Source organism: Chlorocebus sabaeus, chromosome 27 (assembly GCF_047675955.1).
Source record: "Chlorocebus sabaeus isolate Y175 chromosome 27, mChlSab1.0.hap1, whole genome shotgun sequence".
Classification (NCBI taxonomy): Eukaryota; Metazoa; Chordata; class Mammalia; order Primates; family Cercopithecidae; genus Chlorocebus; species Chlorocebus sabaeus.
Genome location: NC_132930.1, coordinates 43,585,883 through 43,608,473, shown reverse-complemented (window position 1 = coordinate 43,608,473; position 22,591 = coordinate 43,585,883). Strand labels below are relative to the sequence as shown.

The following is a 22,591-nucleotide window of genomic DNA, read 5'->3' as shown; positions in this document are numbered from 1 at the left end:
GCATTCATACGGCAAAAGGTGGGACTGTGTCTCAGTGGGCACTCTGAAGATGGCCAACAAATGGATTCTTATCGACTGCCCTGTCTTCTTCATCTGTCTCACCACCGTAGGCAGGCAATGAGTAATGAAATGACAGATTTAATTAGTGGATTCTGTTTCGTGGGGAAAGGACACTGAGGTTTAAGGAATAACCAGTTTCTGTAAGACCAGGATCATTTCATGAGCATTTATTCGTCCGAGGTAGATAAGCAGGCTCAGTCTAGGGGAATAATTGCCAACAAACACTTTTGGGAAGCCTGGGGCCATGGCTCTGCCAGGAATCTACACCTCCAGGGCATCATTTGAGTCCTGCCTTCTCAAAGTATTTGTGACAGGCAGACGTGATTGCAGCCACGAACACGATGAACTCGCTGAAGTCCACCTGGGCGTCTCCATTAGCGTCCAGGTCCTTGAGCAATTTATCCACAGCATCCTTGTCCTTTCCACTCTAGGGGAGAGAGAGGCCCAAGGTCAGCAGCGAGGCCCTGTGCAGGGCCTCAGCCTCCACCAAGCACCACTGCTGGGCAGGAGCAGGGCACCCACATCTGCATCACCTTTGCTATCATTCAGGTGACTCAGGGCCAGGGCCAGCTGTGCATAGCAGACACATGGCGTTCCTGGCCTTAACTTGTGAGCTGCCTTCAGCTATCTGGCATGACATGAACTAACTTGTAATGTTATTAGAGCAAATGGGAATTGTGTTGTGCTCTGCGAGAGGGAGTTTCAGTTTTAGTTTTTGCAGGGGGTTGTCTTTGGATTTGTAATGTGCTTTACAGTGATGGCTATTCTCAGGAAATGCATCCAGTCCTTGCTCTTATATTTTTGTGCACTGCTAACTTCATGGGCATCCCATCTCGTGCTGGCACTGAACTAGCTGCTTACACAAACATGAACTCCTCAACACCGCCAGGCATGACAGAGGCATCGCCCTGTTACAGATGAAGACAATAAGGCCCAGAGGGCCCAAGGGGCCTGCCCTGAGGTCACACAGGGAGCCAGGGAAAGCCAGGGTTGAGCCCCAGGTGTGCAGCGAGCACGGAGCACCCTGAGCGCTGTTATTCCTCTCTGCTTGGGTACCCTGGCTTGGGGTCCCAAGCTCTCAGGTCTTCTTTGAGAAGGCCAGGCCAGCAGGGCTCTCAGAGCCTGCCCATGTGATGGCAAAGCATTCTCACTATGGGACCAAGCGGGACCAGGATGCAGATCTGAACAGCAGCAGCAGGGGGAGCTGATGACCCAGCCCTGGGCCAGAGAGCCGTGTGTCCAGGAGGAAAAAAGCACAATTAAAATTACACACCAAGACACAACTGTGTGCATGAAAACCTTAGTGACAGCATGGTTTGCAATAGCAAAAGTAAAGCAGGGAAGTACAAATTCAATAGCAAACAAATAGTGGTTTGGCCACGTCACAATACCCTGCGGCCATTTCAAGTGATGTTTACGAAGTTTGTAGCCAGTCACCTCGTATTTACAAAGCTCCAACTGTGGGGGCGCTGGGCTGGGCATGGAGCAGATAAGGCCACAAGGCCAGCCCAGCGCTGCCCTCAGGCGGACATTGTTCTCTGACTCCGACTCCGGCTTTGCTAGTCTTCAGCAGCATCTGGAGGGAGGGCTGAGAAGGACACCCAGGGCCTCCCGGAGGTGATTCTTTATTTATTTATTTATTTATTTATTTTTGAGACGGAGTCTCCCTCTGTCGCCCAGGCTAGAGTGCAGTGGCCAGATCTCAGCTCACTGCAAGCTCCGCCTCCCAGGTTCACGTCATTCTCCTGCCTCAGCCTCCCGAGTAGCTGGGACTACAGGCACCCACCATAATGCCCGGCTAATTTTTTGTATTTTTAATAGAGACGGGTTTTCACCGTGTTAGCCAGAATGGTCTCGATCTCCTGACCTCGTGATCCGCCCGTCTCGGCCTCCCAAAGTGCTGGGATTACAGGCATGAGCCACCACGCCCGGCCTCCCCAAGGTGATTCTAATGTAACACAGGTTTGAGGACCCCCAGCTTAGCCATTGCTTCTCAAAGTGTGTTCCCAGGACACCTGCGCTTCCCCACACCCCAGTGTCTTGGATCAAAGTCCTCATGGGTTCAATTCTCATCCTTTGATGATTATCAGAACACCCCGAGCCCCAAGCCCAAGTTCCCAGGATGGGGCTGGGGTGTTTAATGAACATCAGAGTTTGAGAATTTATGCTGTAATGTTAAGCTCACAAAGAAATTAAACTGCATATAAATCCCACTCACAGCAACGTTCACATGGGGAAAAGACTGGAAGGGAGAGGAAGAGTCTGTATTCCAGGAGGAATTTCTTCCCTCCATATTTATCTGTCTTTACATTTTCTACCAAAAACAGAACTTTATTTTTAAAAGACATCTTTACAGAATTTACATTTAGAAAATAGAACGAGGCCAGGTGTCGGGGCTCACGCCTGTAATCACAGCACTTTGAGATGACGAGGCGGATGCATTGCCTGAGCCCAGGAGTTTGAGACCAGCCTGGGCAACATGGTGAGACCTTGTCTCTAAAAAAAATATACAAAAATTAGCCGGCTGTGGTGACATGCACCTGTAGTCCCAGCTACTCGGGAGGCTGAGGTGGGAGGATTACCTGAGCCCAGGGAGGTCGAGGCTGCAGTGAGCCGTGATCCTGTTCTGAAGTGTTCCTAGGGCTGAAAATGTCAGGCTTTCATTTTCAATTATCAGTATCCATGTGGGTCAGCCCCTCAGACAGTAGGTTGGCAGAATCTGGTGGGGCCCGAAGCAGAGGGGAAGGAAGGAAGAAAGTGGGGGAGTGAGAAAGAAGGAGAGGACAGGGGTCAAAGAGAAGGGGAAATGGAAAGGGGAGGGCTTCTGTTCAGCCCAGCTGGAGGCTGCCCCGGCTGGAAGGAAGCTGGTCCTGGCTGCCCTGGTTGGAAGGAAGCTGGTCCTGGCTGCCCCAAGGGGCCTTCTGTGAGGCTCAGGCCAGTGGCTCCTCCCTGGCAGGGAGCCCAAGGGAGGTCCGCAGCTCTGTGCAGACAGGTGCCAGGATGGAGCCTCCTCCTGTCCTTCCTGCCGGTCCCACTAATACCAGGCAACAAGGGGACTGGGGACGGGAGCAGGGAAGGCGGACAAGTGGGAGGTGGAGCCGGGGCATTTATGGCCAGCAGCCTTGGAGGACAGCCCCGAGGGCTTGAGGGCTTGCCAAACTTGCAAATGGAGGTGGCCCTGTATTGCATTCTGCTCCTGCCCCCACTGCACAGGTTTGAGCCCCACTCTCCCACCAGGCCTGTCACAAATACACTGGGGTCAACTCCATGTTTCAAGGATCAAGCTGACCATACCCTCTCCCTGCTCAGATGCTCCGGCGGCCCCTGCCTTGACGCCAAAGTGGGTCCGTTCCTTGACTGGGCTTCTAGGGCATTTCAGGATCTGTCCCTCTTGCCTCTGAGCCCCTTGACTGCCGACCCGACCCCACCCCACTGCAGCTCTCGGCCGTCTGCCTGCCACGCCTTCCCCTTCTTCCCCAGGCCCTGCTGAGTCCAGCACTGCTGGCCTGGGCTCACCTGCAGGAAGCCGGGTAGCTCCTTCTCCATCAGCACCTTGAGCTCCCCCTTGGTCAGGGTCTGCGTGCTGCCCTCGCTGCCTGAATATCGGGAAAAGACGTCTATGATCATGCCCATGGCTGTCTCCAGTTCCGTCATGGTGCTGGATTCAGACCCACCTTCCTCCTGGGGGCTGGCGGGGCCGAGAAAATGTCACACTGGTATCCTCTTGTGCTCTATAAGGCAGCCTCATATTGACACAGAGGGTGGGACGGCGGGGTTGGGACATTCAGGAAGTCCTGCCCCTCCCCGTTCATGTACTCAGTTCTGATGAAATACGTTATTGTGATGACCTTTCTGGAACCTTTCTCCCAGCCAACGCCCAGGGTGTGGGCTGCCTCCAGGCATCCGCATTTTACAGTGTTCACCTGTGTCTCGGGGCCATCACTGAGCCACAGTGGTGTCCTCATCCCTGGCCCTCCCTGGGTAAGCGGCCACGGGTGAGTGTGTGAGGAGTGAGTGGTGACTCCGTGGCCCTTTGTGTCAACATCAGAGTGTTCTGGCACCAGCGTGCTGACACGAGGAGACGTCTGAGAGTGAATTCACACTGGGCGTGTGTGTAAACACGGATCTGCCCCGTCATCCCTTTCTTAGAACACCCTGTGTCCTTCAGAGGCCCAGCTTCCACCTCAGTCTCGCTCACTCCTCCCCTGGGGGCCAAATGGAAAACTCCCCTTCGTCCTCTGGGAGTTCACTGAAAATCAGCGGGCAAAAGGCAGATGAATAGAAGAGCGTAACGGATGTATTTGATCGTTGCTTATGTGGCACGGCAGCCTTCAAGATGAAGACCCAAGGATCTGGGGGAAACTGTCCATGTTTACAAACATAAACACAGTTCAGCAAACTACGGAAATATGATTGGACACAAAAGGGGCCTCTCTGAGCAGCTCTCCTTCCTTCTAGGTGTGGGGCAGGACCCTCTCTGGAGTGGAGCTCTTATGACCTCCAGTCAAATAAAACAGGCCAGAGGGTTTCTTTAGGCTGGTTTCTACACAGAAAGGGGAGGGAGTGGAGAACTGGAGTCGTATTTCTGGGTTTTACGGCAGGGTTTGGGGAAGCCTCTCAGAGGAGAAGGAGGGGTTGGAGACAGGAGGGTGGGAGCAGGACAGAGAAACTTTTGTTTCTGAGGTTTACACGTTGGGGTGTTATTTTTTGAGCCCTGGCACTCATCAAACCCAGAGCAGTCACAGGGCTTAGACAGCACGAAGGCTCCTGGGACCTCTGGGCGGAGTCAGGGACTCTGGTCTCAGGCACGGTAGCACCCCTCCCCATCTCTAGTGGAGGCACTCAGAGGGTCTGTGCATGGGAGGCTGAGAGAGTCCTGGAGAGCGCGGAGGTAAGGAGCATGGAGGTAGGGGCCTGTGTTCACATCCTGCCCCAGTCAAAGTAGGCCCACACTCAAAGGCCTCTCTCTCGGTAGAGATCTTCCAGAGGGTCAGCCTCCAGCAAGTTCCCTAACCTCTCCCAACACAGCCTCCACCAGCACATGGGCCAGGACTGTGCCCGCGGGGCTGTGGCTCCACACAGAAAACCCTTGGTGCACATGGGAGCAGCAGGTCTCACAAGAGCCGGCTTTCTCAGAACACACTGCCTCTGCCCAGGTGTCCTGCAGGGGAGGCTCAGAGTGGTCCCACTGGTGACCCCTTGGGGAGCAGGCACAGGTCCATTCTGCTCACTCCTGACCTGGGAAGTTCCCTCTTGGGAAAGGTTGCACAGCACAGGCCACCATCCTACCACCTCAGCCAGAGGAGCAGGAGAGAGAAGGAGACTCCCTGCCCCAGAGACAGAGCTCCACAGGAAGCGCGTTCACTGCGAGATATATATACATATATATACACACATATATATGTATATACATGTATGTATGTATATATATGTATATACATGTGTATATAGATACGTGTGTGTGTGTGTATATATATATATATATTTTTTTGAGATGGAGTCTCGCTCTGTTGCCCAGGCTGGAGTGCAGTGGTGTGATCTCAGCTCACTGCAACTTCCACCTTCCGGGTTCAAGCGATTCTCCAGCCTCAGCCTCCTGAGTAGCTGGGACTACAGGTGTGTACCACCACACCAGGCTAATTTTTTTGTATTTTGAGTAGAGACGGGGTTTCACCATGTTGGCCAGTCTGGTCATCACTTTGTTTTAAAATTTTTATCTATTTATTTATTTTTATTTATTTTTTGAGACGGAGTCTCACTCTATCACCCAGGCTGGAGTGCAGTGGCGCCATCTTGGCTCACTAAATGTCATGCGCGTCCGTGTGAAGAGTCCATGTGAAGAGACCACCAAACAGGCTTTGTGTGAGCAGCATGGCTGTTTATTTCACCCGGGTGCAGGCGGGCTGAGTCCGAAAAGAGAGTCAGCGAAGGGAGATAAGGGTGGGGCCGTTTTATAGGATTTAGGTAGTTAAAGGAAAATTCCAGTCAAAGGGGGGTTGTTCTCTGGCAGGCAGGAGTGGGGGTCACAAGGTGCCCAGTGGGGGAGCTTTTTGAGCCAGGATGAGCCAGGAAAAGGAATTTCACAAGACAATATCATCGCTTAAGGCAAGGACCGGCCAGGCCATTTTCACGTCTTTTGTGGTGGAATGTCCTCAGTTAAGGCGGGGCAGGGCATTTGCACTTCTTTTGTGATTCTTCAGTTACTTCAGGCCATCTGGGCGTATATGTGTGAGTCACAGGGGATGCGACGGCTTGGCGTGGGCTCAGAGGCCTGACACTGCAACCCCTGCCTCCCAATTCAAGTGATTCTCCTGCTTCAGCCTCCTGAGTAGCTGGGATTATAGGGATGCACCACCTCACCCAGCTAATTTTTGTATTTTTCGTAAAGATGGGGTTTCACCATGTTGGCCAGGCTGGTCTTGAACTTCTAACCTCAAGTGATCTGCCCACCTCGGCCTCCCAAAGTGCTGGAATTACAGGCATAAGCCACCGTGCCCGGCCCCATTTATTTATTTTTAGAGACAATGTCTTGCTTTCTCACCCAGGTTGGAGTGCAGTGGCACAATCACGGCTCACCATAGCCTCCAACTCCTGGGCTTAAGTGATCCTCCCAACTCAGCCTCTCCAGTAGCTGGGACTACAGGGGCGCTCCACCACGCCCAACCACTCACTTTAATCTTTCACCGCTGTGGGAGGAAGGATCAGGACATCCATCAGGTGGAAACTGCTGCACCCCCCGACCTGTTCAGGCCACTGGAGTGTCACCAAACCACCAGGGCTGCCCCTGCTGCAGTAACTCACCTGGGTAACTCTGGGGACAAGCCCCCTTGGAGACTCTTCTCAGGAGGGAGGTGGCATTTTCCAAAAAAGGGTTCAACTCAGACCTCTGAGTCAGAGGACCAGTTAAGGAGAAAATTATTCTGACTTCATTCAGGAATGTTGCTGTAGGGGTCTTGATTATTGCCATGTCGGGGAGTTGCCCTTGAGGCAGCTGGGAGTGGCTCACACCTGTAATCCCAGCAATTTGGGAGGCCAAGGCAGGTGGATCACTTGACAGGAGTTCGAGACCAGCCTGGCCAACATGCGAAACCCCGTCTCTACTAAAACTACAAAAATTAGGCAGGCATGGTGGCGCGCACCTGTAATCCCAGCTACTCGGGAGGCTGAGGCAGGAGAATTGTTTGAGCCTGGGAAGTGGAGGTTGCAGTGAGCTGAGATTGCACCACTGCACTCCATCCTGGGCTACAGTGAGACTCTGTCTCAAAAAAAAAAAAAAAAAAAAAGGTCAGATGAAGAGCTCGAACCACAAGTTTCCACATGTTAACCAGGGTAAAGAGCAACCGCAGACGGGAAGGGGCCCGGCAGTCAGCCCCCGGGAAGGCTAGGATGTGGCCCTGTTTTGGCAAGGCTGCCCTGTCACCACGGAGATGGGCAGGCAGGAGACATCCCCAGTCAGTCGGGACCAGGTGGGGATCAGGAGGTTTCAGGAAGACACAAGTTATGCAGTGGGGCAGGTGAGGCTCGGCCCGTCCAGCCTGTCCTGAGTGTCATAGGAACAGCTCTGGAAGTGACTCCTCTGTCCTCTGGAATCTGGACCAGATGGGGCCTTCTCCGGATGTCTGCGCTCAGCAGATGGGACAGAAAGCCACTCGAGTGTGGCCCCAGGTCCAGCACCAGGCCAAGCAGGTGGGGGCCGTAAGTTGATCTGAGCTCTCCAGTCCCTGCGCTGGGCTGGGGGATGCACGATGAGCCAGGCTGGGATCCTGGTATCAGGGAGTCATCAGCCACAGAGGGCGCCATGTGCACGGAGGATGTGGTGAAGGAGAGGTGACGGGAGGGAGAAGCAGGGAGGCCAGGAGGAGGGCGGGGCCTGTGCTGGGGGTTGGAGGGACCCATGCCTGGGAAGGGCACGGGGAGAGTGAAGTGAGAGTGGAGTGTGAGGCGGGCTTGGAGGAGTCGATGCCTTTAGGATATGGGACAGTGAGGAACAAGGCACAAAGAACCAGTGCTCTGGGGAATCAAGAAGTTGGGATGGGTGGCAGGGGTCCAGGGTGGAGATGGGCTGGAGGGGGAAGAGGCCACCAACCAGGGAAGGCCCCCCAGGCTGGCCCCACAGAGGCTTGATCCTGTAGTTCTGGGCCTTGCAGCGCCAGCCACACGTCTGAGCTCCTGGGTGATTTTAAGAACTAGCTGTTGCCGGGCTGCATCCAGGCAGAGCTGCCCCTTTCAGTGGCCAGACTGGCCCAGCGCCTTCCAGGTGATCCTATTGTGCCAGGTCAATGTTCTGGAGGGTTTTCAGGGGCAAGAGGCACCGTCATGTTTGCCCTTTTGAGGCCCCCATGGCCACTGGTGTGAGAGGCGGACGTGCACGGTGAGAAGGCAGTGAGGGGCTGCAGGGTGAGGAGCCCCCAGCCATGTGCAGTTCAGGGCCCCTGCAGCGCCTGCCCAAGGACACTGGGAGCTGGTGGAGGCCTTGGCAGGAGCAGTAAACTGAAGGAGGAGGAGGGGCCTCACTCACCACCTGATGCTATCTCCATGCTTTTGCAGAAGGGGAAACCGAGGCTCAGAGTGAGCTTGCTCAGCAAGCCCAGGCCCCTCCACCTTGCCCACATTTCCTGCACTGCACTGGATCAAACCGGTTTGATCCTTGATAATGCCTCAGACAAATATTTGAAGAGGGAGGAGGCTGAGAGAGGGGAGGAAATTAGTTTCTCAGGGACAGGCTGGACACAGGGGTCATGCACCGGGTAGCTGTGAGGGCAGAGGCGGCGTCTCACCTGAGGGACACAGCTCCGGGGGAGGGCCACAGAGACCCTGACAGTCTCATCTCACAGGCCTCCTTCTCCAGGCTAGAAACCAGTGACTCATCTCTCAGGCTCTCTAGCAGCCAGTAGGGCCCACACACCACAGTTCTGGTCAAATGTCTCCCTGAGGGCTATGGGGCCTGGCCTGGCCGAATACAAGAGGAGGCCCTCAGCCGTCTGCTTTCTTCCTGCTCGCCTCCGCTATGTGCAGCCACGTGGAGACGCTGTCGGGATTCTTGTTGCTCATGACTGAGTGTTCCCAACGGGTTGTATTTGTTTTTTTAGGGGCTGTGGGACAGATCACCACAAACTGGGGGACCGAAAACACCAGCAACGTCTCCCTCTCCGTTCTGGAGCCGAGAAGGCAGAAATCAGGATTGGTTCCTTCCTGGTGGAGGGGCCTGGGCTTGCTGACCAAGGTGTCATCAGGATTGGTTCCTTCTGGGGCCTCAGAGCAGGACTTTGTTCCCTGCCCGTCCCCAGCTCTGGTGGCTGGTGGCGTTCCTCGGTCTGTGGCCCTGCACTCCAATCTCTGCCTCTGTTGTCACTTGGCCCCCCATGTGTCTCTGTGTCTCAGAAGGACACAAGTCATATTGAATTAAGGACCCTCCCTACCCCAGCGTGACCCCGTTTTAACTAAGTACATTCACGATGATCTGATTTGCACAGAAGGCTGGATTCTGAGGTCCTGGGAAGGACATGAATAGTGGAGGATGCTGTTCACCTCAGTACACTGGCGCAGAGCTCAGGGACACCACCCAGCTGCTTGACGGTGAGCAGCCTGCCATTGTAGAAAGGCAGAGGTTGACTTTAGTTTGGTCCCTGGCTTTGTCCTTTGTTTGTTCTGTGACACCTTGGACAAGTTTTGTGACCCAAGTGTTGGTTTCCTAGGAACTAGTGACAATGATCAGAGATGGGGGAGTCAAGGGTACATAAAGTACAGGATGAACTGCAGCGGAGCGTGTGAGGCGCCTGGCAGGTGTCGGCCACCCAGTGGCGCTCGAAGGACCTGCTGCTCCCTCCTTCCATGCTTCCAGCTGCCTTCTCTGCTAGGCGCTCTTTGGAGAGGAGCTGTGACTGGTTCATCCTGTCCCTCGAGGAGCTACCCGTTCAGTCAAGGACATTGAGAAGTAGCAGATGGTGACAGTGCAGTGTGACAGTGGTGTGCTGTGGGAGCCCCATGGAGTGGCTACCCAGGCAGGAAGGTCAGGGAGGCTTCCTGGAGGAGGTGGCGCTTCAGATGAAACTTGAAGGAGCCGAAGGTGTTTGCTAGACAAAGGGGCTTACTTGGACAAATGGTCTTCAGAGCGTGGTCCCAGTAAGGAAGGAGCCCACTACTACTCCTGCTGCCCTCCTCCCCACACCTTGCCTAGTTTACAAGACAGGAGGAAAGAGAGAAAGCAAAAAGTTAGGAAAAAAACCAGAAGTAAGATAAATAGCCAGAAGACCTTGGCACCACCACCTGGCCCTGGTAGTTTAAAAAAGTAATAATAATATCACCCCCTGACTTAAACTACTTGTGTTATCTGTACATTCCAGACATTGTATGAAAACACATTGCAAAACTTTCTGTTCTGTTAGCTGATGCAGTAGCCCCCAGTCACATTCCCCATGCTTGCTCGATTTATCACGACCCTTTCACATGGACCCCTTAGAGTTGTAAACCCTTAAAAGGGTCAAACATTTCTTTTTCAGGGAGCTCAGCTCTTAAGACACAAGGCTGCCGATGCTCCCGGCCGAATAAACCTCTTCCTTCTTTAATCCGGTGTCTGAGGAGTTTTGTCTGCAGCTCGTCCTGCTACACCAGAACAGCAGGGCCAGCATCCCCTGAGCTAGAAAAACCCTGAGGCAGGGCATCCATGGCAGGGAAGGCTGGGAGAGGGGTCAGAGAAACCTGTCGGGGGATTCTGATGTGCTCTCCAGCCTCAGGACATTCTCAGCAAGGGTGACAGGGACTGGAACCAAGGACTGGAGCTGGGACAGAGTGCGGCACATCTGCAGAGACTGCAGTAAGGGCAGAAGCTGCGGGATAGGGAAGCAGCTCCATGTGGTGGGAGTCGGGGATGTGGCTGGTGGGGGACAAAGAGCAGGATGAGGAATTTAGATATTTCCTAAAGCTGGAAGTCTGTGATTCTGCACCCCTGTGAGCTGCTGTAGAGTGGCTTTGGTGATGGACATGAAATATTAAACATTGGCAAAGTGCCTCAACAGAAAGAAAAAGCCCATCTTCTTAAAGGAGAGGCAGCAGGTTGTATAGTGTCTTCCAACCATCTTTTTGAGCCAGGGTTCCATGTTCCACAGCCCCCCAGATCTGGGGGTCCCCACTATTCCTACCCTCTCCTCGCCCAAGGCCCTCCTCAAGGCCACACCATCATCAATGTTGAGTTGATTTCTGAGAGAGGGCCAGAAAACACGTGACAATCTGGGGAGACTGGGTCCAAGTCCAGGACTGCCCACGGTGGCGAGCACTCTGCTTCGAAGCATCGGGGACTTGGAGCACCCTCCCGCATATCCTGACCCAGGCCTGGCAGACACCCATCTAACATGCTGACATCCTTCAGGCCAATGCAGTGGCTCATGCCTGTAATCCCATCAATTTGGGAGGCTGAGGTGGGAGGATGGCTTGAGCCCGGGAGATCAAGACCAGCCCTGGGCAACATAGCCAGACCTCGTCTCTACAAAAAAATTAAAAACAAAAATGCTTCCAATGTCTTTCCTCATCAGATCCCTCTGGCATGGACATGAATTCCTCCCTGTGACCTCCATTTTAAGTAGAGGCATAGGGACATCTCAAGTGTCCCAGTGGTGGCAGGAACGGGGCCCCTGCCTGTGAGCACAGGGCTGGCTGGTGCAGGGTACCGGCCTCAGGGGAGCAACCTGCCCAGTCCCTGGGTCACCGACTTGCTGAGTGACACTGGGGCCCGTTCCTTCCTCTAGGGCCCCTTTCTTCACCTGTAAAATGAGGGATTCAGATGACATCACCTCCAGGACTCGGAACCCACAGAGCCCACATTCTCACACCAAGGTGCCCAGGTTCCTAGGCATGCACAGTGCATGCTGGTACATTAGAATACCAGGGGCTTTAAAACATTCTATTTAGACTAAGAAACTCACATGGGGAGAAAACAGGAGCCCTGTGAAAACACAGCGTCTCCATCTCCCAGACCCATCCAGCCAGTTCCTGGAGAGACACGGCCATGCGCACTGCAGGTCCTGACCCGGGTGAGGCAGTCTCCATAGTCAGCTCCCCTGGCTGAGTCTTGGGTCCCCACAAAGGGAAGGCCTGTTGGAGAACCTGGAGGAGGAGCTGACAGCAGGAGGGAGAGAGGCTGGGCCCTGCGGCCTGTGGAGGTCCTGTGAAATCTGCAGTCAGCATGCTCCATATTCACCGCCTCTGCCCTCGCAGTGAGTCTCCCAGTGCTGCCAAGGCCAACACCCTGGGGTGGGGGTGCAGGGCTCAGGCCTGGAGCAGAGGACAGGGTCCGAGTCTGGCTTTGCCATGTGCTGGCTGGAGACCTCTCTGAGCTCAGTTTTCTCATATGTAAAATGGATGGGGTGCACATGCTCCTAGCCCGAGGGTTGTTGTGAGGCTGGGCAGTGCCCATCCGGCCGTTGCCCATTGGCAGCTGCGACGATGAATTTTATTATCTGTCCACTCGGCTAGGCTATTGGCCCTGTTGTTTGTTCAAACTCTCATCCAGATGCTGCTGTGAAGATATTTTTGGGTGTCATTAGTATTTAATTAGTGGACTTTGAATAAAACAGATGATCCTCCATAGTGTGGGTGGGCCTCATTCAATCCATTGAAACTGAGGTTTCCAGAAGGAATTCTGCCTCCAGAACACAATACAGAAAGCCTGACTCAGTTTCCAGCCTGCACCACGTGAACTCAAACCTGTGATATCAGCTCTTCCCCGAGTCTCAGGCCTGCCAGCCTGCCCGAAGAGTCTGGACTTGTCAGTCCTCACAATCACATGAGCCAATCGCTTAAAAATCAGTCAGTCAATCAATCAATCAGTCAATCAATCAATGTGTTAAAATAAGTTACCAATGTTCAAAAATAAGGTTACATACACACACACACACACACACACACACACACACACACACAATAGGATTCCTAACATGGAAATCAGATGATGTGACCACACTGGGCAGCCGTTCCTGCCGGGGCAGAACAGCCAAGCCCCCTGCTCCCCTCACCGGAGGTTGGGCTACCCAAGGCATGTGAGTTTTTCCAAGCTCCCGTCTGGCTCCGGGTTCAGTTTAGCAAACACTTGGTTGGAAACACTCCCGCTAGGTGCTGGGGATAATGGGGAGAGTGTGGCCCCTGCCCTGGAGGAGGTGCTGTGGCATCTTGGTGGGGACCAACCGGCCAGCCCACCGTGCAGGCAAGAGAGGTGGGGCAGGGAGGAGTAGGGCGAAGCCTGCGGGTGTGCAAGCCCCCTGCCTCCTCCTTCTCTTGGGAAGACCCCAGAGCCACAGCCTGGCCATCCTGTTCACAGGAAAGCTGGGTTGGAGAAGCTGGCTTGGGTCTGGGACCAGAAGGGGGCTCACGGGTCCTACTCCCTGGAATTGGTCTATGAGGTGCAGCCATTCCCAGCCCTGCCAGCTCAGGAAAGAGGAGCTGTTTCCCCAGATCTCAGCCTCAGCAGGTTCCCGCTGTCTCCTGAAGTGGTGGCAGAGCAGGGGAGTCTCTTGTCCTTGTGAGTAGAGCAGCGGTTTGTTCTGGAACCGGGGGTCTGAAGGGGAGCCCGTGCAGAGCCATGTTGGCATCTGCCTCATGGGGGGCTGTGAAGACCCGGAATAAAGTGCACGAGACATTTTCCCTCAGCCAGCGCCTGTGATCGCGACACCGTGGCACCTGTCCTGGAGGTGTGCAGACGGGGACTGCTGCTGAGCAACCCGGCCTGGCCCCTCTTGCTTTAGACGGACTCCCGGAAATGAGACTAAAGTTGAAGCACCTGAATGCTTACATGTTTTGCCTTTAACCTTTATTTCTAAAAATGAGTGGCCAGGCGCGGTGGCTCACGCCTGTAATCCTAGCACTTTGGGAGGCCGAGGTGGGTGGATCACCTGAGGTCAGGGTTTCGAGGTGACTTTCTCGAACATGGTGAAACCCCATCTCTACTAAAAATACAAATATTAGCCAGGCGTGGTGGTGGGTGCCTGTAATCCCAGCTACTCGGGAGGCTGAGGCAGGAGAATCGCTCGAGCCCGGGAGTTGGAGGTTGCAGTGAGCAAAGATTGAGCCACTGCATTCCAGCCTGGGTGACAGAGTGAGACTCTGTCTCAAAAAAAAAAAAAAAAAAAAGTATAATATTACTTTTTAAATTTTTTAGAGACAGAGTCTCACTCTGCTGCACAGGCTGGAGTGCAGTGGTGTGATCACAGCTCACTGCAGCCTCAAACTCCTGGGCTCAAGTCATTCTCCTGCTTCAGCCTCCTGAATAGTGGGGACTAATTTTTTAAAAATTATTTTTGTAGAGATGGGGCCTTGCTATGTTACCCAGGCTGGTCTTGAACTCCTTGGCTCAAGCAAGCCTCACAAAGGACTGGGATTACAGGCATGAACCACCACACCTGGCCTAGTATTATTTTTATTAGTTTTTTAAACACTACCAAGTATAAATAACTAAACAAAAAATGGAGTCTAATCTTGCTACTCAGATACATTTTGTTGATATTAGCAACTAAATAAAGAGGCTGTCAAGCAGGTTTAGAAAATTTAAGCGAGATTAGAAGAGCACCTGATGAAATGAAAACCCTCACCCGACCCAGGCCCAGCCCTCAGTCTGGGGCAACTCCTAACAGTGGCTGTGGTTTCTTCCAGAAGAACGCTGCCACACACCCCAGCTTGTAGGAGTCGGCCCTGGTGTGTGCAGCAGTGAGAAGGTGTGCATCTTCCTTCCTAGGCTCACGGGCACCATGGCCACTGTCCTGCTCTGGCACAGCTCGCCTTTCCACCCGAGCCCTCCCAGCACGCTTTCCACTGCAGTCCAGCAAGGCGGTCTCGTCCTTCTCGTTCTGTTCCCTTTGGTGAGGGCCTCCCTCTCTACCAGCGCCGGCCCTGCCAGTGGCCTGGGAGCTCTGCAAAGGCCAAGGGTGAGTCCAACCCACCTCTGAATGCCTGGAGCCCAGCCCAGGACAGGGGCCCCTTTCCTGGAGCTGTGGGTGGTATGTGGGCAGGGCTGGGAGAGGAGAGACAGAGGGTGGAGGACTGGAGGGGTCAGGGTCAAGGTGAGGGTCAGCGTCCTGCCAAACTCTGCTGCCCCCAACAGACCTGGGGTGCTCTCTGCAACTAGGTGAGGAGAGCTGGCTGGTGTGAGTCATGATTCAGTGTTTCCCAGGTGCATGGGTGGTAAAGGTTTATTTAAAACCAACCAAGCCGCCAACCAAATCTCTGCCCCACTGCTCCCTGCCCCAGCCCTCCTGCTCCAGCCACAAGCACCCTGCTGCCATCATGTTACATGGCATGGCTCCATTGTCCCCCGGCTTAAGGAGAATGTTTCCCGCAGGTTGTAAGTGTAAAACTTTATCCACCTAGTACTAGTGGGTGAGAAGTTTTGAAATGAGTGTTTTCGTACTAGATTGCGTGAAATGCCTTTTCTGTGTCTAATGAGACCATGTGTTTTTCTTTTTCCACTAACCTGCCAGTGGGGTGCATTATCTTTTTTTTTTTTTTTTTTTTTTTTTTTTGAGACGGAGGCTCGCTCTGTCGCCCAGGCTGGAGTGCAGTGGCCAGATCTCAGCTCACTGCAAGCTCCGCCTCCCGGGTTTACACCATTCTCCTGCCTCAGCCTCTGGAGTAGCTGGGACTACAGGCGCCTGCCACCTCGCCCGGCTAGTTTTTGTATTTTTTTAGTAGAGACGGGGTTTCACCGTGTTAGCCAGGATGGTCTCGATCTCCTGACCTCGTGATCCGCCCGTCTCGGCCTCCCAAAGTGCTGGGATTACAGGCTTGAGCCACCGCGCCCGGCTGGGGTGCATTATCTTACTGGACTTATTCAGGTTCAGCAGTCGTGACAGAGACCTTATGGCATTTACTTTTTCTGTTTTGTTTTGTTTTGAGACAGACTCTCACTCTGTCTCCCAGGCTGGAGTGCAGTGGCACCATCTTGGCTCACTGCCACCTCCGCCTCCCAGGTTCAAGCAATTCTCCTGCCTCAGCCTCCTGAGTAGCTGGGGTTACAGGTGCATGCCACCACACCCAGCTAATTTTTGTATTTTTTTTTTGTAGTAGAGACGGGGGTCTCACCATGGTGGCCAGGCTGGTCTTGAACTCCTGACCTCAAGTGATCCACCCACCCCGGCCTCCTGAAGTGCTGGGATTACAGGCATGAGCCACCATGCCTGGTCTTCTTATGGCATTTACTATCTGGCTCCTTAGTGAAAAATTTAATCCCTAATCTAGGGCAAAGTTTTCTCCAATCAGTCCTCCTAGCAGTTCTGGCAGGGATACAGGCAGGGAGTACCATGCCCATCTTACGGGTGGGGAAAGATATTCAGAAAGGCCTGGTGCCCTCCCTACAGGTGTACAGCTCACAGATGCAGACACAATGGGAACGTATCTTCTGCTCACCTCCCTCCACCTGCACTAGGGCCAGAGCAAAGCAATGCAAAGAACACTGCCCAGCTGCCCCACAGCCCCAGAACACTTGGTTTTATGAGCTCTGGATGGCAGCTGGGAATGTCTTCTTTTAACAAGGGCTCCCCTCTTCCAGGCACAGTTGTTGGACCTCTGAGGAGGGCTGGGCTGGTAGCATCCTGAGAATAATGAAAAAGTTGGGAAATGATGCTCCTTGGATTGGCCACTGATAAGACTGGTGCCTTCTCCAGTACAGCGGACCTGCAGGATGAGTTCTCCAAAGGGACCTTTGTGGAGTCTAAGTAGCACATCAAACATCCCCCCGCAAAAGGCTGTCCACCACGTGTCCCCCAGACTGCACACGGATAAGGGTTCTGAAGTCCCCATCTGTTATCATCTGTGCTCAGGCAGAGCCTTGAGAGGACTGCTGCCTGTGATCCGAGTGGGGCGAGAAAGGATCCACAGTGAGCCTGGGCTTCTGTGAGCTTGACTAAGAAACAGCACGACCATCCTTTGGTCATGAACTGCACCTGCCTGCACACCTCCACGCTGCAGGCGCACCTGCTGAATGCACTTGGGGCAGCCTGCTGAATGGCGGCGAGGGCTCTCCACCGTCAGCAGAGGGCTGCACAGGGGCTGGGGGCAGCTGGCAGGGGGAGCCCTTGTGCCCAGGGCACTGACGCCACTCGGGGAGGACAGAACTTGGCCTCCTTTTTGTGGAAGCTTTTCAGGCCGGCTCCCCCGGAGGCCCTGGGGCAAAGGCTCATGGGTCAGGGCTCATAAACCATCATCATCCAACATGTAACTTCAGAACAAACTGGAATGCCCCAGGAGGGAGAGCGCCCCGAGACCATCATCATCCAACATGTAACTTCAGAACAAACTGGAATGCCCCAGGAGGGAGAGCGCCCCGAGAGGCCGCAGAAGGCTTGGTGGACTGAAGTGTAGGGAAAGCTGTATGAGGGGAGCCTAAGCTGGTTGGGGTGCCCTAGAACTTGAAGTTCAGGACTCTGGGGGAAAGCAGAGAGAGGGCTGGGGGTTTGGGGGGGGCAGCATTTGGTTCGTGGTTGGAATGTTCCCAAAGGAAATGTTCTGGAAATGAAGTGTCAATGCGGGTGCACTTCTGGCTGCTGGCTTCATCGAATTAGGTTGGGGATGGGGTTATGGGAACTGGCTGACACCAGAGAAGGGACTCTGCAAGGTGCAGAGGGAGGCAGGGACCTGCAGGCAGAGCTGCAGGGGCTACCCCGCCTGCTGCCTGCAGCTGCGCCAGCTGCATCCCGTTTGTCCTGCAGCACCAGGTCAGTCCCGTCAGTCGGTGCAGCTGTCCACATCACACATGGTCACACACAGAAAGACACCCTCCCTTCAGCTTTCTCTGCCACGTCACAGCAGAACTTCTCCAAAGAATGCTTCATGTTTTCTCTGTCCACTTTTACCATGGTTCAGCTGCAGTAGTGTCCCAGTCAGGGGATTCAACATGGGCAAAGGCCCTGGGGCCACACCACATGCTTGCCACGGCCAGGAAACAGCAAAGCAGCCAGGTGGCCAGGAGTGAAGGAACACCGAGAAACTGGACTGGGGGGCCGCAGAAGCCTGCCCACTCTGCACTTTGTGGTCTGGGGCCCAGACTTCAATTCCATTCTAAGGGCCAAACACTGGAGTGACAGCTGAATTATCAACCACAGAAGCCAAAGTTAGTGAAATAATATGTGGGTTTTTTTTGTTGTTGTTGTTGTTGTTTTTTGAGACAGAGTCTCACTCTGTCGCCCAGACTGGAGTGCAGTGGCCAGATCTCAGCTCACTGCAAGCTCCGCCTCCCGGGTTTACGCCATTCTCCTGCCTCAGCCTCCCGAGTAGCTGGGACTACAGGCGCCCGCCACCAGGCCCAGCTAGTGTTTTAGTAGAGACGGGGTTTCACCGTGTTAGCCAGGATGGTCTCAATCTCCTGACCTCGTGATCCACCCGTCTCGGCCTCCCAAAGTGCTGGGATTACAGGCTTGAGCCACCACGCCTGGCCGTGAAATAATATGTTAATAACACCAAGAGAAACTACTCGCCAACCTTAAATTATATACCCAGAAAAATTATCTTTCAAGAAAGAGAGGAAACAAACCTGAGGAAGATAATAGGACTAGTTTGTCAGAGCACAATGACTCAAGGGACCACATTAAGAAACTCTTCATTCTTCCATGTCTCAGAGTATATGTGCAACCACGACTGAGGGAATTAAGAAACAGAAAAATGTGTCTGACTTACAGGACACGGAACAAATAACAAGACTGATGGGCACACACTGACCCAAGTCCAGGATGCCTTTGAATAATACCCAAGAATTATGTTGTAATATGACATAATCAAGGGGGAGAAAGATCAAATACCAATTTCATCTGTTCAGCAATCTTTATCCAGTTGAAGTCTCAGGGCATCTCTGGAACCCAGGAATCTTCTGCTAATGAGACTCTTAGTCCCAATATAGGACCTACTTGGAAGTGCTAGTGTGGCTAGACCATACAATGAAATTCCAAGTCTCTGACAGGGCCTCAGATACCAGTCTTCAAGGTGCTACCTCAAGGAGCAAGGCTAAAACTGCCCAAGAGGTGGCTGGTTACTTTATATGAATCTGAGTCAAATGAAATGTCAAGGTTACAAGGAAACTCAAGAGAAAACACAGTGCAAATCTATCATTTTATGGTGGCCCCCAAAGAGATGGCCACAGGGTGAGTAATCAGCACAGCCAGGAATGGAACTGCCTTCCTGACCCCAGTCCACACCTTGTGTGCTGTCCGCTGTCTGGTGTACAGTGGGGTCGGGGCTCTTCCTCCCCAAGTGTGTTCCCTTCCTCTAGGCTCATACACAGGATATTGCCCTTGACTCCTAAGATGGAAAGTTCACGAACTTAGCTCTTACCATCATGGCACCCAAGATCCAAACTGCCTTCATCAAAGGAGTCAGGCAGGATGAGGAAACATGCAAATGTAGAGGGCTGGGCCACAGCTGTTCTCTACTGACAGGATGGGGTCAGTTAGATTGGAACCTTTTTATTTTTTTATTTTTTGAGATGGAGTCGCGCTCTGTCGCCCAAGCTGGAGTGCAGTGGCACAATCTCGGCTCACTGCAAGCTCCACCTCCTGGGTTCACACCATTCTCCTGCCCCAGCCTCCCGAGTAGCTGGGACTACAGGCGCTTGCCACCATGCCTGGCTAATTTTTTGTATTTTTAGTATAGATGGGGTTTCGCTGTGTTAGCCATCATGGTCTTGATCTCCTGACCTCGTGATCTGCCCACATTGGCCTCCCAAAGTGCTGGGATTACAGGCATGAGCCACTGCACCCAGCCAGATTGGAACCTTCTACATACCCTCCCTTCCCCTGCCCACATCCCCACATGGCTTAAATCATGTAACGCATGATCTGTGACCCCTTAGGGAAGGAGCCTTGTCTATTGCTTGGCTGGGCAGATACCACCCACCGTAGGCTTTGCTCACGCTCAGCACTTCTCACCCACAGGCAGGGGCTGCTAAGTGGCCGTCTCACCCACTAGGGTGCAAACCCTCTGAAGGCAACAGCTGTGCAAGAGGATGGCTGTCATGTCTACTCCAGGCCTGGCACATGTTAAGTCTTCAGTACCTAGTCAAAGAATACTTGAACAAATGAATCAATGACTCCAGTGCCAAGGAGCCAACTGCTCCTTGGTGTCCCAAGGACCTAGTACGTCACCAGGAAAACGCACTGGATGAATACATCAACAAAGAAGTGAATCCATCCTATGGCATCCACTGGTTGGTGTCCAGAAGACATCTAAACATGGGACATGAGCAGAGGGTGGATGCCTGCATTCAGGCCCCCGAATCTCACTCAGCCTGAGCGACCCCTCACACCTCTTGTCAGTCAGAGAGGGTCTGTCATGGAACATTCTATGAGGCCAGAAACTCAGTCCCAAGCCTGCTGCTGTAGCCCTCTCGAGTAGTCAGCATTCTGAACCATTGGTTCGAAAACCATCATGACCGATGTGCCTGCTGGGGGTCGAGGAAGCAGACGGGGCAGCAGGAGCTACTGATGTTGTGACAGACCTTTGGCACCAGTTCAATTCCTCCACGCAAGGTTCTGAGGCTTTTCTGTTTTGTTTTCAGCTGAAGTTTCCTCACCTGAACAATGGGGATAATAAAATGACCTCTGATGTTTGTGAAAATTAGATAAGGTATGTTAAGTGCCTAATCCCAAGTGGATTCTTGTCATACAGGTTTTTGTTTTCTCATTTGCACATCCTCAATGTCCTGACACTGGCGGGAGCTTAGGGAATTGGGCTGTGAGGTAACAGAGGCAATAGGCCAGTGCAAAATATTTCCCTTCTGGCCCCTTTGTGTGGTCTTCCACTTCTACCATTACTTAGACTTCTACTCCTTCCATCCCACTGACATCCTATAGAACGATGTTCCTCTTTATGAGTTTGCTAAAGCAAATTTAACAATCCCAGGGATATTTTTTTTAAAAAAGGAAATGTATTTACCTGTAAGCACGCTTGCCTTACCTGAGACACAAGACTCAAAGACAGGTCTCCAGAAGGATCCCCCCATTCCCCACCACCCTATTCCACCCACTGGTGGCCTCTGCAGGCCGCGCTAGGCCCCTGGCCTGTTTCGTGTTCCCTGTGCTTGGGGTACTGTTTGTGTAGCTGCGCCCATGCTTCCTGCTCAGAGCAAGAGTCAGTGGGTCTGAGGGGACTCCTCCCTAAGTCCTCCCACCAAACAGAGTAAGCACCTCTTTGTCTGTGAAAGTCCTTGTTTACATCTGCAGTCCCAAATGAATTTCTATTAATAGAGCCACCCTTCACTTTCAAAAGTGGCCCAGTTTGTTTGACAAATGGTACTAAATAGGTGCTCAGGTCCCGAGCCTCAGAGCCGTTGCTGAATCCTCTCATGTCCACAGGCAGGCCCTCGGCACCTTCCCAACGCAGTCCACACCCGCCACCACCCACAGAGATCATGCTGCACTCTCCACGCCACCTCCCACTCCCCGCGCGGCCTCCCACTCTCCCCGCCGCCCCCCACTCCCCACGCCGCCCCCCACTCCCCACGCCGCCCCCCACTCCCCACGCCACCCCCCACTCCCCGCACCGCCTCCCACTCTTGTCCTTGTCTCCCACTATCAGGCCTGAGCACGGCTGCCACCTCTTCACAGATGGTCAGCTCCCATCGCTCCTCGGCTGGCAACCCCTCACCAGCTTCGCATCCAGCCACTTCTCCCTCTGACCTCAGTGCCCACCGCTTCCTCCCTTCCCACTGGGGCTTCATGCTGTTCCTTTCCTTTTTACCCTGCTTGATTCCTGTGCCTAGAAGACTCTTTCCCTAGACACCCATGTATATTCCACACATCAGCCTTCACTCAAATGTCGTATCAGACATGTCACCTGACCATGCAAATCAACTAGAAACCCCACACCCGATCGCCCAATGCCATTTTTTCCCCCACAGAACTTACACTATCTAATATGAGTACATATCATTTTTTTCCTGCTTTTCTCATTTAGGGGTTATCTAACAAATACTTAGGCAGCACTTACTATGGCCAGACACAATACTAAGCATCTTATGAATAACAGATTCAATTTTTTTTTTCTATTAGAGACAGGGTCTCACCATGTTGCCCAGGCTGATCTCAAACTCCTGGCCTCAAGCAATCCTCCTGCTCAGGCCTCCCAAAGAATTTGGATTACAGGCACAAGCCACCGTGCCTGGCCCTCAGATCCAATTTTACAAGCACTCTGTTCAGTCAGGTAGCCTCAGCCTCTGTAGGTGCTCAATTTTGTGTTGAATCAAAGACCAGCACTGCGAACACTGTACTGTAATTATGTTTTCAGACCTGTCTCAACCCGCTAGATAGTCTCTCCAAGAAAGTCCTAGTGCCTGGCATAGTGTGGAGCTCCGTGGTCACCGGGAATACTAGTCGCCTGAATGGACTTCAGCTCTCCTAAGGCTGGGGCCAGACCACATGGCCTCATGAGGCACCTGCTTCCTACCCTACGTCTGCTTTCTTCCCCTTCTGCAGCTCAAACCCCATCCTGGGCTACAGGCTTTGAACAACTCCTAAGTCAGAAGCAATTCACCTCCATTTGACAGTGACCACTATCAAGGAGAAAC

At 53.3% G+C, this 22,591-nt stretch overlaps 1 protein-coding gene across 1 annotated transcript; it reads right to left on the bottom strand.

Annotated features, from left to right (window-relative positions):
* Positions 1–212: 212 nt before the first annotated feature.
* S100P (S100 calcium binding protein P) lies at positions 213–5,067 on the bottom strand. The gene is made up of 2 exons (XM_008017977.3): positions 3,577–5,067; positions 213–487 (listed from the first exon to the last, which is right to left on the bottom strand). Exons 1-2 carry the CDS (start codon positions 3,712–3,714, stop codon positions 338–340), a joined length of 288 nt encoding a protein of 95 aa, XP_008016168.1. The 5' UTR covers positions 3,715–5,067; the 3' UTR covers positions 213–337.
* Between the last annotated feature and the right edge of the window lie 17,524 nt (positions 5,068–22,591).